Raw genomic sequence first — 16,337 nt, 5'->3', positions numbered from 1 at the left:
AAGGTTACATCTTGGGACTGTTGCCTTTCCTAGTGTACATTAATGTCCTCTCATCTGTTAAATTATTATTATTATTATTATTATTATTATTATTACTAGATGCTAATTTTGTTTTGTTTGCAGATGATACAAACATTGCAATAAGTAGGAAGTCAAGTACAGATTTAGAAATGGGTGCTAATCAAATTTTCATTGACATTAATAAATAGTTTAAAGCGAATTCACTGTCATTAAACTTTGAAAAGACTTTATATATGCAGTTCAGAACCTGTAAGAGATTTCCTTTCACAAAACTTAAAATATTAACTCTGCTATCCTTATACATAAATGAGATTATTGTATTTTTGTACACCAGACATGAATTATTTGAGAGAAACCATTTTGTCCATTCACATGATACTAGAAACAAAGAAAATTTTATGCTACCCACCAACCACCTCAGACTGTATGCCCAGGGACCTCAATACATGGGATGAAAAATTGTAATAAATTAGAAGGCAACAAGTTGATGCAGATGAAATTAGGTTCACTTAAAAGAAAGCTATATGAGGTACTGACACTGAAGTGTTGTTACTCATTGGATGGATTCATACAGGACAAACTGGAAATTTGAGCTCGATACAATGTGTTACATATTTCAAGAAATATCCTTAAAGTGTTGTTATTTATTGTAGTGCTATTATTTATTAACGTAAAAATCATTGTAACTATATTATAAATGTTTGACATGTCTCCTGTACGCCAACCAAATGGATTGCAAATGTACATCACAAGATGAATAAAACACAATTCACAATTCGCATGTGTATAACATATAAAGATAAGGACATTGAAGTGGTTGACAGTGTTAAATTTCTGGGATTACAACTCGATAGTAAATTCAGTTGGGAAGGTCATACCACAGAATTGCTGAAGCACCTAAACAAGTCTGTATTTGCAGTGAGAATGATGTCAGATGCAGGAGATATAAATGTAAAAAAAAAACTCGAATACTTTTCTTGCTTGCATTCTGTTATGTTATACGGGATCATATTCTGGGGTAACTCATCAAACTGAGCAAAAGCTTTTAGCATGCAAAATCATGTAATAAGATGTAGATGTGGTGTAAATTCAAGAACATCATGTAGAAACTCGTTCAAGGAACTTTGTATTCTAACCACTGCTTCTCGGTATCTTTATTCCTTACTGAAATTTATTGCAAATAATATATCTTATTTCTAACCAATAGCTCAATACATAGTATCAATACTAGAAATGAGAGCAATCTACATAAAGACCTAAAATCAGTTACCTTGGTCAAAAAAAGGGTCCAATATTCAAGAATATACATTTTCAATAATTTGTCAGCAATCATTACCGACAAAGCAAGTTTAAACAGAGTTTGGAAAAAAATGTGACTGGCAACTCCTACTAATCTATAGATGAATGTCTTAACAGAGACTGTTAGGCCAGCATAAGTAAAAATGCCAATTTGATTTCAGTTTTGACAGCAGTTGGTCACAACAGTCAAGATTAGATATTTTATGTATGATAAATTTATTAAAATTGCATGACAATGTTATGTTCTGACAGTGTGTTAATTCTGTAAATATTAGCAGTTCCAGTTTACTGTAATTTATTCACCTATTTTGACAATCTCCTGACAAATGATCAAGGTAGTGAGTACCTACATTAACATGTTTTATGTTTTTTGCGTTATACTTTCTGACATGTTCCACACCCATGCATCAACATTGCATAAGAATTATATACCAAAAATTTATGTAAATGTTCTGGAAGAAATATGCAGTGAACTCAAGGACAGCATTATCTGGATTTCAGTTGATGAAGCTACAGACACTTGTGGCTGTTACACTGGAAATTTAATTGTCTTCTTGTTTCCATTCAGCAGCCTGCAAAGAACTTATAAATGTAAATCATTCTATGATCGCCAGATTTGTGAATGAGGGTATTAGAAAAATATTTCTGCAGATGAAAAGGTGTTTGTGTTTATTTCAGATGCTGCTCCCTCTATGATCAAAGCAACAAAAGCCCTCCCAATATTTTATCCCAAATTGGTTCATGTGATGTGCTTTGCTCATGGAGTACATTGGTACATTGTCTTGCTGAAGAAGTACTTCCCATGTTTGTGAATGTAAATAAACTGATTTCATCCACAAAGTAATTGTTTCTGAAGGCTCCTGCTCACATCAAGACCTACAAAGAGAAAGTATGAAATGTGCCCTTACTTCTCTAAACAGTGGTAACTTGTTGCTGTACATGGGTTGAAGGTGTGTTGTTTTACAATGAACATTTTGAGGCCATTTGAGGGGTAGTACACAACTTCAATACTGCAGAGGCTTTGGCAGTTTGCCATTCCAAGGAAGCTTTTAATTATTCCGGTATTAAAAGACACATTGCTGTGATTAGCACTCATGTTTCCCATATACTTGCAAGTATTAAAAAGCTTAAAACTCAAGGTTTGGCATTGATGAATCTATTCAGTTAGCGGATAAAGTTGTTCTAGTGAGCTCCTCATAGCTGGAGGTACTCCCAAAAAAACTTAAAGAAAAGGTTGATAACATTTTAAACAATAACTGAGGCTTTGAACCCTTGTGCCAAATTGATAGTTTTATTAAAGGGACAGGTGAACTTTCACCAGAAACAATAAGGGCTAATGTAGCACCCAGATTCAAATACTGCCCAGTTACCTCAGTTGATGTAGAACTTTCCTTTTGTGCTTCTTAAAATGTTTTGAGTGATTAAAGACACAATCTTGCTAGTGAATATTTGAAACAGTACTTGTATGTATTGAACTGAGGACCTAGAAACAATGGAGAGGCTTCATCCCACCATAGCACTCAGTGGCTCACAACCCCACCGCAGTCCACCCACCCCACTGCCATCCCACACTGAAACCAGGGTAGCTGTGGTTCAGCCCCAGTGGATGCCCCCAATCCCCTCCCCCTCCCTGGAATGTCTCATACCAGGCAAGTGTAATGCCAAATAAGCCCACATTCACTGAGGCAGATGGAAAACTGCCTTAAAAACCATTGACAGGCTGGCCGGCACACCGAACTTCGACACTAATCTGCCAGGTGGATTTGTGCCAGGGACCAACATGCCTTCCTGCTCGGGAAGCAGCACATTAGACCGCATGGCTAGCTGGGGAGGCTGGAACAGTACTTCATCGTTTATGTTTACAGTAGTAGAGAAATGTAAAATAAATTGTAAATGATGCTTTGGTCCAATAGTATTAATTAAAAGTTAGTGCTGTTCAAAAAAATTCATGATTCTATGTCGTTTTTGAAATAAAATATTACAGAGGTTTTGGGCATGTCCATGTGCATGCGATATCTCTTGAAGTTGGTCCTGTTCATATCAATTGTTTCACTGCAACTCACTCGTATCGCATCCACTTGTTACTGACAACAATAGCAAAGGAGGAACAATTCTTGAAACATGGTATGCGTCCCCATTTTGCAAATTTTTAGAAAATAATCCCAGAAAGGCCCTCTTGCTAACCCCTACCAGAAAATATAGAATAAATGATATCAGCGATATGAATGTACTGCTTTTTCTCATGGCTGGCGCTCTTCCTTGTAATTGATGTGCACACATTCAACTTTGAGATTGATGTACACAGTAACCACCATGTATTTTTATTATTTGCTCTTGCATATTTTAACACTTTTCGTGCATTTTTTAACCATTTTTCATGCTTATTTGCATGCATATTTTAAGGTTTTTATGATGCATGTAATCCGGATTGCAGATATGCTGTAGCATACTACACTGAATTGTTACTTGAATAAAACTTTAATGGTGGTGATCAGCATTCATCAGTTTGGTAGATGCCATGGAACACGTCATTTCACCAAGTGATTTGTTACACTGCAGCCTAAAGATATTTAGCTGCTGCATGTGATTTGTTGCTGTTATCCTAATGTCAGTACTGATTTGTTCAAAAATTGACATCACAGAATTTTAACAATTGGGAAATAGTATTTGCTAACACCTCTGCAAATAAAAATCACTTTGAAATCTAGTAGTATTATAGCAGCTGCTTCAGTCACTTATATAATGCAGAAATTAATGTCATGAATTCCTGTAGCATCTCAGCTTGATCAATCAAGGTATAAAATTCGTGATGAGAATGGAGTGAGAGTGATAGCTATATATTTTTCTGAAATTGTTTAAGAGAAAAGTGGATTGGTCACTGAGACATAGTGCCTACAGGAAGTCCACCATAATGACCTCTCTCTCTGTGTGCCAAGAGCCTTCAGCACCTATTACAGAGAAGTCCATGCTAAGAACATTGGTCCACAGTGCAAGTGCTTGCAAGATGAAGAAAGCCTTGATGAAGAACTCAACAACCACTACTCAGAATAACAAACTGAGTGCTCCCTTCAACACAAATTGACACCATGTACAGTTCGAACCAATACCAGTGAAAAAGCAATCAGAATCAGTTATCCTCCATACAATTGATTTATTTTTGGATGTTTAGGAGAAACTTTGAAAATATGGTTTCAAATATATAATGACCCTTCCAACAAAATGTAAAAGTGTACTATGTTGTGTGAAAGACAATCTGAGGCACTGAAAACTGCATATATATTGTGACTGTGTGAGTGTGATGTCATATGTTAACAATATTATGAGATGGAAAGTTGCTACTCACCATATAGTGGAGATGCTGAGTCGCAGATAGGCACAACAAAAAGATTTTCACACTTAAAGCTTTCACACAATGGCCTTTGTCAACAATAGACACACACACACACACACACACACACTCACACCCACACTCACGCAAACACATTTCAAACACACGACTGCAGTCTCAGGCAACTGAAGCCAAACTGTGAGCAGCAGCACCAGTGCATGATGGGTGGGGGCTGGGGGTGGGGGAAGGAGCAGGCTGGGATGGCGAGGGGGAGAGATGGACAGTGAAGTGCTGCAGGTTGGGCAGTGAGCAAGGGAGAGGTGGGGAGAAAAGGGGGGGGGGGGTGAGTAGTGGAAAAGGAGAGGCATAAATAGAAATAAATAAAAAATAAAATAAATAAATAAAAGGACTGGATATGGTGGTGGAATGATGGCTGTGTAGTGCTAGAATGGGAGCAGGGAAGGGGCTGGATGGGTGAGGACAGCGACTAACCAAGGTTGAGGCCAGGAGGGTTACGGGAACATAGGAAAGTTCCCACCTGCACAATTCAGAAAAGCTGGTGTTGGTGGGAAGGATCCATATCGCACAGGCTGTAAAGCAGTAATTGAAATGAAGGATATCACGTTTGGCAGCGTGTTCAGCAACTGGGTTGTCCACTTGTTCATTGGACACAGTTTGTCAATGGCCATTCATGCTGACAGACAGCTTGTTGGTTGTCATGCCTACATAGAATGCAGCACGGTGGTTGCAGCTTAGCTTGTAGACCACATGAATGATTTCACAGGTAGCCCTGCTTTGATGGGATAGGTGATGTTAGTGACCAGACTGGAGTAGGTGTTAGTGGGAGGATGTATGGGACAGGTCTTGCATCTAGGTCTATTACAGGGGTATGAGCTATGAGGTAAGGGATTGGGAGCAGGGGTTGTGTGAGGATGGACAAGTATATTGTGTAGGTTCGGTGGACGGTGGAATAGCACTGTGGGAGGGGTGGGAAGGATAGTGGGCAGGACATTTCTCATTTCAGGGGACGACAAGAGGTAATTGAAACCCAGGCAGAGAATGTAATTCAGTTGCTCCAGTCCTGGGTGGTACTGAGTTACAAGGGGAATGCTTCTCTGTGTGATGGACTGTGGGGCTTTGGGAGATGGTGGGAGACTGGAAAGATAAGGCACAGGAGATTTGTTTTTGTACAAGGTTGGGAGGATAATTACACATGACTCAACCAGCCTTCTAAATCAGCTGTTACTGTGCACTGCCTCACCTGTGAGCATAAACTTGGCGAGTTAATGAAAACTATTTACAGAAACAGTGAAATATACAATCCAATTCTACTGAAGACAACAGGACATTCAGACAAATGAGGCTCCACTCAAGAATGTAACAAGCAACTGGTTGAAGACAAGCCTGCCGTCTTACATTTAGATGGCACAGAAGCAACTGTTGCAGATGGAGCAGCTTTAATAACATTGGCAGAAGAGGAATGAGTGTCAGCATCAACAGCTACAACATCAACAAGGAACATAAAATCAATAGCAACAGAATATCAAGGATGCAGTGAAGTGGACAAAAGGAGAAGAACAATGGTGATGGGAGGAGCATCATTGCCACAAGCAGGGCAGGAAACAACAGCTACAGCAGCAATAGCAGCAACTATAGAAGAATAGCATGGAGCAGTGTGTATAAAAGGAGGACAGTGCCTCCTTCCCATCTGAAGGATTTTTTAATAGAAGAAAGGAAAAGAAGTGCCCAGGATGAGTAAAATAATACTTCACCAGAATGTTCAGTCAATAAGAAGCAAAATGCAACAATTAAAAATTTAAATGGAAGCCATAGTCAGCTTGGTTGTCTGCATTACTCAACACTTGTGTAAATGAACTTAAATTGAATACATAATTTTACCTTATTATGAATTAACTTGTTACTATAGCAGAGCATTAAAGAGGAGTGGAGGCTCATGTATTTGTGTGGAAAGAGAACTCCAATTCATAATTAGAAGTAACATGATTTCTTTGAGTGAAGAAAAACATTTTTAACCCTCAGTAGTAAAGTTAAAAGCACAAAACACTTTAAAAAAACAGTTTGTACTGTGCTTATATAGGTCTCCTAATGGTGATGTTGAAACTTTTTCTCTAAATTATACAAGTGCTGGACAAGATATGTAATCCTAAATGACACATTGTTATTTGTGAAGATTTGAATATCAATACGATGAAAGTGGATGAAGTCAGAAGCAGATTCTTGAATATCCTGTACAACCCTCACAATGGGTAACAAATGCCACAAGAATACCCAATCACTCATCCTCAATTATTGACCATATTCAAACAGATATCAACCACAAATGTTGTAAGGTAGGTGTCAAAAGATTGGGGTATCAGACAATTGTTGTCAAATTACAGAACTTAAAATACCTACGAAGAAACAAACAAAAGTGTCTAGCTGCAGTTTTTCAAATCAAAAAGTGTGAATTTGCTATGCAGATTACCAGCCAGACATGCTTAGAAGTATTTTCAGGAACACATGTAGTTGAAAAATTTGACCAATTCAGGAACATATTCAAAATTTGAGGAGACATTTCCTAAGATGGTACATTCTGTTGGGGGATCTAGTAGAAAGAACTGGGTAAGAAAAGGTATCAGAAAATCCTCTGAAACTCTCAAACATCTCACTGATATTAAAGAAAATAAGAGTGACCCAACCTTCTTACAGTTCTTTCTCAGCTACAAAAAGATGTACAGGAAACTTCTGCAGGAAGCATAATGATGATAAGACCATACAGAACTCAAACAATAAAAGCAAACCCTTTGGAATATAGTAAAACAAGAAACTGGTGAAACAAAGCCAGAGAAAATGAACATAAAAATTAGAGATAAAGATACAGGATGATTATTATTGAGCTATATGAAATATAATTGTCATAACTTCTGAACGGTTTGTGTTAGGATATTCAAACTGCCTGTTGTTTGCGTTAGGACATTCAAACTGCACAGTTGGCCATGGGGCATTATGGGAATTAGTATGCACTGTATGGTTTGGTTGAGTGACCAGGTCCACTTTCATTTGAATGGGTTTGTCAACAAGCAAAACTGGCACATTTGGGGACTGAGAATCCACATTTCATGATCAAAAAGTCTCTTTACCCTCAACTGGTGACTGTGTGGTGTGCAGTGTCCAGCCACGGAATAATCGGTACAACATTCCTTGATGGCATGGTGACTGCCTAACAGTACATGATGGGTTTGGAAGATGATTTTATCCCTATTATCCAAAGTGACACTGATTTCGACAAGATGTGGTTCATGCAAGATGGAGCTCACTCCTAGTGAAGCAGGAGAGTGTTTCATGTTCTGGAGGAGCACTTTGGGGGCCACATTCTGACTCTGGGGTACACAGAGGCCACTGGCATGAGCATTGATTGGCTGCCATATTCTCCAAATCTTCACACGTGCAACTTCTTCTTGTGGGCTATGTTAAAGACAAGTGTACAGCAGTAACGCCAAAACCATTGCTGAGCTGAAAAGAGCCACTGAGGACGTCACTGTCAGCATCGATCTTTCGTCACTTCAGCAGGTCGTGCAGAATTTTGGTATTTGTCTGCACCACATCATCGCCAATGATGGCAGGCATATAACTTAAATCCGAATGTAGTGACATTTATATGTTGAATAAAGTGTGTGCACGCCATAGTTAGTAACAAATTTAAGGTTTTTTTTCCCATGTAGTTCAGTAATTATCACCCTGTAGTTCAATAGATAACCCTAAGGACCTGGTCAACTTTGTAAACAGCTAGTTTAGTAGTATAGCAATCAGACTACAAGAAAAGCTTCCAAAAATACGATATACAGCTACAGATAACTATGTGTCTTACACAATGCTGCTGTTAGCCACCACTTCGTGGGGTATCAGTAGGATTGTACGTAAATTAAGAGTGAAATGTCCACAGGTCTAGGTGAGGTTCCAATGTGTCTACTAAAAGACTGCATTAGCAGCAGAAAAGTACCCTTAACAGACATTTTAAATGAGTGATTCTTATCAGGTTGCTTCCCTGATTCCCTAAAACAGACAAATGTCTGTCCCATGCATAAAAAAAAGTGGTACAGAAAATATAGAGAATTACAGAGCAGTTTCATTACTGTCTTCCTTCTCAAAAGTAATACAAACTGTTATGAAAAATAGACGTATGGATTATTTAAATAAATACTAACTTCTGTGCAAAAGAACAGTTTGGTTTAAGGTCTGGAAAGGAACCAGAAGCTGCTATAGCAAAATTTACAAAAGTAGTTGTACAAGCACTAGATAGAAGAGAAGAAGTAACAGGCAGTTTCCCAGGTCTAGGTGAAGCGTTTGACAAAGTTAATTATGAAATCTTTTAGGTATGCTTGGAGCTCTAGGACTAAGGAGGGTGGTAAATAAATGGTTTAGGTCTTAACTAGCAGACAGAGTGCAGAGGGTAGAGATATAGCAAATTTCAAGTGGCTTTGATCATATAGTATAACATCTTTCAGACCCAGAATATTTGAACATTGGAGTCCCTCAAGGGAGCATGTTAGGCCCAACACTGTTTCTCATTTGTGTTATTGACTTCCTACAGTGGGTCATGCAAGAAGAAACTGTGTTATTTACTGATGTCAGTAGTATAATAATTACAGATAGGACACCAGAAACATTAGAAGTAAAAGCTGAAAAGACTCTTATGGCAGTTTGCTACTGGTTAAATAACAATAAAGTAACTCCTAATATAAAAATGACTAATGACATGAACATCTAAATAAATAAAAAAACCTGATATAACAAAGCATAAAATACAAAATGAAATGATAGAGTGTGTAACTGGCAGAAAATTTTTAGGCACATATGATCAACAATTAAACGTGGATGAACATACCAGGGTACTTGGAAAATGGATTAGCACAGCATTCTATGTCTTGCAAATACTAACCACAGTGTGTAATAGCTCATGCCTGAAAGCAACATACACAGACATACATTACAACATCTGTTACAGCATAATATTCTGGGTGAAAATGCTCAGAATGTGGAAAATGTGTTCAAACTGAAAAAACAAGCCAACGGAATAATGAGCAAGAGTCACAAAATGGCCCACTGCATTGAGCTGTTCAAAAAATGGGGTATTCTGACAGTTCCAAGTGAATATGTATTCAAAACTGCAGTTTTATGCAAAAAGCATTGAGCAATATGCCGCAAACAGCTCCATACAGTATCATCAAACGAGATACAGCAATTGCTTGGACCTCAATAGAATGCAATATGCAGCAAACAGCTCCATACATTATCATCAAACGAGATACAGCGATTGCTTGTACCTGCATAGAAGGAGTCAAGATATGTAGTAGATTGCCAAAAGAGATCAAAAACATGAAGGAACTCTATAAATTTAAAACATATCTTAAAGAATATTAAATAAAAACACATGAATGTAGACTTTCCCAGCATACACAGCTGATAAAAAGCTTTCAGGTTTGCAGCCAGGTGACAATATTATAAAACTGCAATGAGTGACATACTCATCATATTTTGGCAAATTGTCAAGATTTTGTGGATGCTGTCCTACTTGTATCTGCAGTGTGCCCCCTTCTACCTGGCTCCTCGAGGCTAGGTACAGAGAGCTGGTGGGAGGGGGGGGGGGGGTAAGACACGGTGGTGGGGGTAACGGGCATGCCATTTGCATCTCTGTCAGGGCATTCTGGCCCTGTCTCATGAGGAAGAAGGTGGTGGGTGTGCACTCGGCAAATTACTGCTGTCGCTGGATTCCATGCCACACTCTTTTGATATCCTTCATCTTTGTTTACTAAGATCCTTGTGAATCCGAATTTTGATGGACTCTTTTATGATGCTGTCTCAGTAGCCGATGGCTTGGCGGAGCACCTTGATGTTCCTGAAATCAAATGTGTAGTTTTCCTTGATGCTGTGTTCTGCTATGACTGATTTCTTCATCTGCCCCAGCCACACATGCCCGATATGTATTACAATGTTTAGAATACATTACTGCTTTTGTACAATGTAATACTGACTGCATTCAAAGGCGTGCTGTAAATTCCTAGTACATTGAGTTTAAGTGGGTCTTTTGCAGAGCCAAGCCACCCTTTCGTCTTCAGCAGTGGTCAGAAGACAGTTTTTATGTTGGATTTTTTCAGAAGCCTCCTAGTTTTGCTTTACAGGGGAACCCAAATATGGAAAAAAAGCCAGTTTCTTGTCTTCTCCCTCTTCCCAATTTCCCGTCACCTCTCATCTTGAATGCCCATTTCGCAAAAATGGGTACTACGAAGCGCAGATTATGAGGATGTTCAAGACAAGACGTGTTGTGGAAAATCGGGAAGAGGGAGAAGAAGACAAGTCACAAACTTTTGTTATGTACTTGGGACCACTGTCAGCCAACACTGGGAGGCTTCTGGAAAAATTGAACATGAAAACCGTCTTCTAACCATTGCCAAAGATGAAAGAGTGGCTCAACTCTGCGAAAGACAAACCCACTTAAACTCACCGTATCAGGAATTTACAACGTTGTCTGTGAATTCAGTCAACATTACATTGAACAAAGGCAGCGATGTATTCTAAACATTGCAATGAACACATTGGGCATGTGTGGCTGGGACAGATGGAGAAATTGGTGATAGTAGAACAGAGCATCAAGGAGGACCACACATTTAACTTTGAGAACACAAAAGTGGAAAGGCGAGCCACCAGATATTGGGACAATGTCACAAAAGTATCTACCAAAAGTTGGATTGACGAGAATTTTGTAAACAAATATCAAGGATACCAACTGAGTGTGGAATGGAATCCAACGACAATGTCAATTCACCGTCCGTGTGCCAGCCACTGTACTCCTTGTGAGACAAGCCTGGAATGCTCTTGCAGAAATGCAAACGGTGCGCCTGCTACCTCCACCACTGCAATTTTAAGCCCCCGGCCCACTGGCCAGCCTCTCTACTCAGCATCATCGCAGAGCCAGTTGCAGGGGATACACCATAGACATAAGTGGCATCCACAGAATCTCATCACTTTGCCAGAAGATGATGAGTATGTCGCTTGTTGAAATGGTGTGGTCTTATGACACTGCCACCTGGCTAGAGACCCAAGAGCTTTTAATCTACAAAAAACAAATAGTTTTTACTCTATTAAAGAGTTCATTCAAGATAAAGGAATTACAAATAAATAAGCGAGTTGACCAATCACAAAGTAGGCAAAGAGGATGGAGTCTGCTTGTAAACAACACAACACATTGTAGTTTGTAATTTACTCCTTGAAGCTCAAAGCCAAGTTGTGTTATCGGAGGAGTCTTATGATTCATTTTTCTTGTTTGAAGCAGGCTCTTCTGCCTTATGTTACGCAGTGATAAACTGTGTGTCTTAGATAAATCCAGCACTTGATTTACTCTACCTCCACTCATAGATAAATGCCTACTAAGTGGATTTTCTCGTAGCATTCTTACTTTTTTTTTCTTTTTCTTTTTTCTTTTTCTTTTTTTTTCTTTTTTTTTTTTTTTCCAGCAAAAATGTTGTGCTCAGTTTGAATCTGTTGACCAATTTCTTCTTTAGGAGAGCCAGGAAACAATCATTAGGGCAGTGTACAGGGTGTACCATTCACAGTTTGGTGCAGATCAAAGAGCGAGTAGTATAATCTGTATTCAATACCTGGTGGAGACAAGTGAGGAAATTGTCAAAACATTGTGTAAAGAGAAAGTAAAAACTTGACTGCAACCCAAGAACTTGTAAACAATCAATTTTGCTGAAAAAGCGTGAAAGATCAATATATTTTACCATCTCCATTGGTACATAATTTGATTTATATCTCTTTTTGACAAATGCACATGCACAAAACACCAAAAGTTTTGTATGCTAATGCAATTTATCATTTTAGAATATATAAAACTAGCTGTGCTTGTTTAATGTAATTTAATAGATAAAAAATCTACTTACCAGGCAACAGCAGGAGAACACATGTATGAAAGGTGTTAACAGTTTGCAAGTTTTCAGAGCCAGTGGCTCCTCCTTCTACCAGAAGGGTTGAAGGGGAATGAAGAGGGGTGAAGGAAAAGGAAAGACAGGTGAGGTTTAGGAAAAGGGGTGGAGTTCAGAAATGTCACCCAGAATGCTGGGTCAGAGGAGACATACCGGTCAGGATGAGAACGAAGGACTTTCCTTTGTTGCAATACTCACTAATTTGCAAAAACCTCAAGTGACACAGACATATCCCAAAATACAGCAATTTCAGTGCTATGCATAAGTGAGCATTGTTCAAATGAAACGCAAACAAGCACAGCTAAAATATCAACAAAAATAATCAGTTTTTGGAAATAAAATGTAACTGGAAAGATAAAAAAAATCTACTCGCCAAGCAATGGCAAGAGAAAACACATATAAAAGGTATTACAGTTTGCAAGCTTTCAGAGCCAGTGGCATCTTCTTCTGCCAGAAGGGTTGAAGGGCAGGGAAGAGAGGTGAAGGAAAAGGAAGGGCGAGGTTGAGGAAATTCGGAAGATTTTGGAAAAGTCACCCAGAATCCCATGTCAGGGGAGACTTACTGGATGGAATGTAAAGGGAAGATTGATTGTTGACAGAGACTTGAAATCTCTACCAACAATCAGTCTTTTCTTCTCATCTCATCTTGTAACTCTCCCCTGACCTGGGATTCTGGGTGACAAAATGAATCTGATCATTGATATCCAAACTCCATTCCTATTAATGAGTGGGTGCATAGGTTGTATCCTGTAAAACATGATTTGCCGATAGTCTCAACAGATACAAGAGCAATATATGCCAAGCAAGCCACTATGAGTGCCATTTCCTGCTCTGTTTTAACATATGTTATAGCTTTTTTAATACTTAAATGACTGTTACCTCAGTACAGCTCAACAGTAATTGTGCAGTAGGTCTACAATGTCATAATGTCCTAGGAACCACATATAAAAAATGTACTCACCAAGCTGCGGCAGAACACTCACACATAAAAGACTGTTGTGACTGGCAAGCTTTCAGAGCCAGTGGCTCCTTCTTCAGGCAGAAGGGTTGAAGGGGAAGGAAGAAGGGAGAAGGAAAAGTCGGAGAGGTCTAGGAAGAGGGGTAGATTTTGGGAAAGTCACCCAGAACTACAGGTCAGAGGAGACTTACCGTATGGGATGAGAAAAAAGACAGACTGTTGGGGACGCATAGAACTAGATTTGAAAACATGAGAGCTTAAAGGTGGAAGACAGGGTAATACGCAAGAGAGGATTACTACTAAAACATCATGCATGAGTTAATAAGAGTGAGAAGCTAAGTGCATTCTACATAACAAAGGTGGGAGAGGGCAGTGAAAAGTAGACGGGAAAGACACTGAAGAAACAGAGTGAAGCAAAAAGTGTTTATTCTTCACTGTAACTATTTTTGATTGCCCCCTCCAACCTTTGTTATGTACAATGCGCGTAGCTTCTCACTCTTATTAACTTGTGCACGATGTTTTGGTAGTAATCTCTGTCTTGCATATTGTAGATACGGAAATCCTACAATAGGGAAAATAACTGTAGCTTTTCAAAAGTTCTACTTTTGGACCCTTATTTTGTGAAATGGCATAAATTTATTGAACAGAATTTGTCAGCATTTCTTAAGAAAAACATCAAAATAACTACAATTAATACAACACTTCATTTTTATTTCATCAGTTTCAATGTACTATTTATTTGAGCATATTATTTATTGCAGTATGTTGCATGAAAAACGCTGGGAAACAGCAAATGCTGCAAATAAACTGAGGAATGGTTTGTTTAAAATTGATGATACTCGTGAAAAAGTGCAGTTAATGTCTGTTGAACTGGAAGAGTCACAAGTAAAGGGTAAATTTCTATGTATTCAAAAATCTCATTGCTGCCATTCAACAAACTGTAAACAGTAACACTCTGAGACTTTCATTTTGTTTCCACAGTGGTAGAGTTCCAGCAACAGTGTGATGAATACCTTGTAACGATTATGACACAAAAAAGAGAGGCAGATGAACAACAGAAGTCGGTAGCTGCAAAGAGCTTAAGAATTGGTGAAGAGGAAACAGCCTGCAAAAAGCTTGCTGATGTTGCCCAAGCAGATTTGAACCAGGCAATGCCTGCTCTAGAAGAAGCCATGAGGGTAATTACAAGATATCTGTGAAATAAGCTTTCAAAATGTCGTCAACATATACACATCAATGGGTTGTCCATTTCCAATCATTCATTTCACAAAACCTATATGTGACACCAGTTCATAACGTTTTATGTGAAGTTAGATATGTTCTGAAACAGTATGTCAAGTTAGTAGAATGCTGTACATATGATGAGGTGAAGAAAATTTTTTATGCAGTATTTGGTGGAGAGGTGATTTGCACTCCCAGTGGCACTTTTTTTTCCTGTACTGACACACAGAAGTATATTCCAAATAATCCATGTTCTTCTCTCTGGTACTCTTCTCTCTTGTCAAAAATTGGTAGACTTTTATAACAGTGTATCTATATCAGTGATTGTCAGTCTTCAGTATCAGAAATCATATTAGTGTCATTGTTCAAATATTCTGTATTTAATTTTATATTTTTGTAAAAAATTAAATGTAATGTAGCAATATATACCATTATGTGCAAGAATTACTTTATGCAAAAATTCTGTTTTTATTATGTGAAATGTTTGTCCATTTTTATATGCTAGATTTTTACATATGGCATCACTGGTGTATACAAAAATTCCATAACTGATAGGTCATGGTACAGCATGTTATCATTTAATGTTAATCCATGACATGTCTGCCTACTGCTGCTAGATGTATCACTGGCAGCTCCATGAATCACTGGAGATTGATAAAAGTGAAAAATCATTAAAATAACTTCAATGGGAAGGGGTAGAAGAGAAAAATACATAATGTCTTGATTAGAGATTTACATAAGTTAAAAGAAAAACATTTGAAATGAGACATACAACTATGATGTAACTTACCAAACGAAAGCGTTGTTATGTTGATAGAGACACTAACAAACACACACACACACAAAATTCAAACTTTTACAACCCACGGCTGCTTCATCAGGAAAGATAGAAGGAGAGGGAAAGACGAAAGGATATGGGTTTTAAGGGAGAGGCTAAGGAGTCATTCCAATCCCGGGAGTGGAAAGACTTACCTTAGGTGGAAAAAGGGACAGGTATACACTCACACACACACACACACACACACACACACACACAGACATATCCATCCGCACATATAGAGACACAAGCAGAAATATGTAAAAGCCTTTATATATATCTAAAAACAAAGATGAATATAATAGAGGCAAACATTCCACGTGGGAAAAATATATCTAAAAACCAAGATGATGTGATTTACCAAACAAAAGTGCTGGCAGGTCGATAGACACACAAACAAACACAAAGATACACACAAAATTCAAGCTTTCGCAACAAACGGTTGCTTCATCAGGAATGAGGGAAGGACAAAAGGATGTGGGTTTTAAGGGAGAGGGTAAGGAGTCATTTCAATCCCGGGAGCGGAAAGACTTACCATAGAGGGAAAACAGGACAGGTGTACATTCGCACGCACACACATATCCATCCGCACATACACAGACACAAGCAGACATTTGTAAAGGCAAAGTGTTTGGGCAGAGATGTCAGTCGAGGCGGAAATACAGAGGCAAAGATGTTGTTGAAAGACAGGTGAGGTATGAGCGGCGGCAA

The 16,337-nt window shown here is 38.5% G+C and overlaps 1 protein-coding gene across 1 annotated transcript in view; it reads left to right on the top strand.

Moving 5' to 3' along the window:
* The window catches only part of LOC126195572 (dynein axonemal heavy chain 2), a 957,657-nt gene that overhangs the window by 612,242 nt on the left and 329,078 nt on the right, over positions 1–16,337 (top strand). The window contains 2 exon segments of the mRNA XM_049934198.1: positions 14,350–14,480; positions 14,570–14,766. Coding sequence (XP_049790155.1) covers positions 14,350–14,480; positions 14,570–14,766 — 328 coding nt within the window.

Source organism: Schistocerca nitens, chromosome 7, assembly GCF_023898315.1.
Source record: "Schistocerca nitens isolate TAMUIC-IGC-003100 chromosome 7, iqSchNite1.1, whole genome shotgun sequence".
Taxonomy (NCBI): Eukaryota; Metazoa; Arthropoda; class Insecta; order Orthoptera; family Acrididae; genus Schistocerca; species Schistocerca nitens.
Note: the sequence above shows the minus strand (reverse complement) of the source record. Positions and strands in the feature narration are given on the sequence as shown.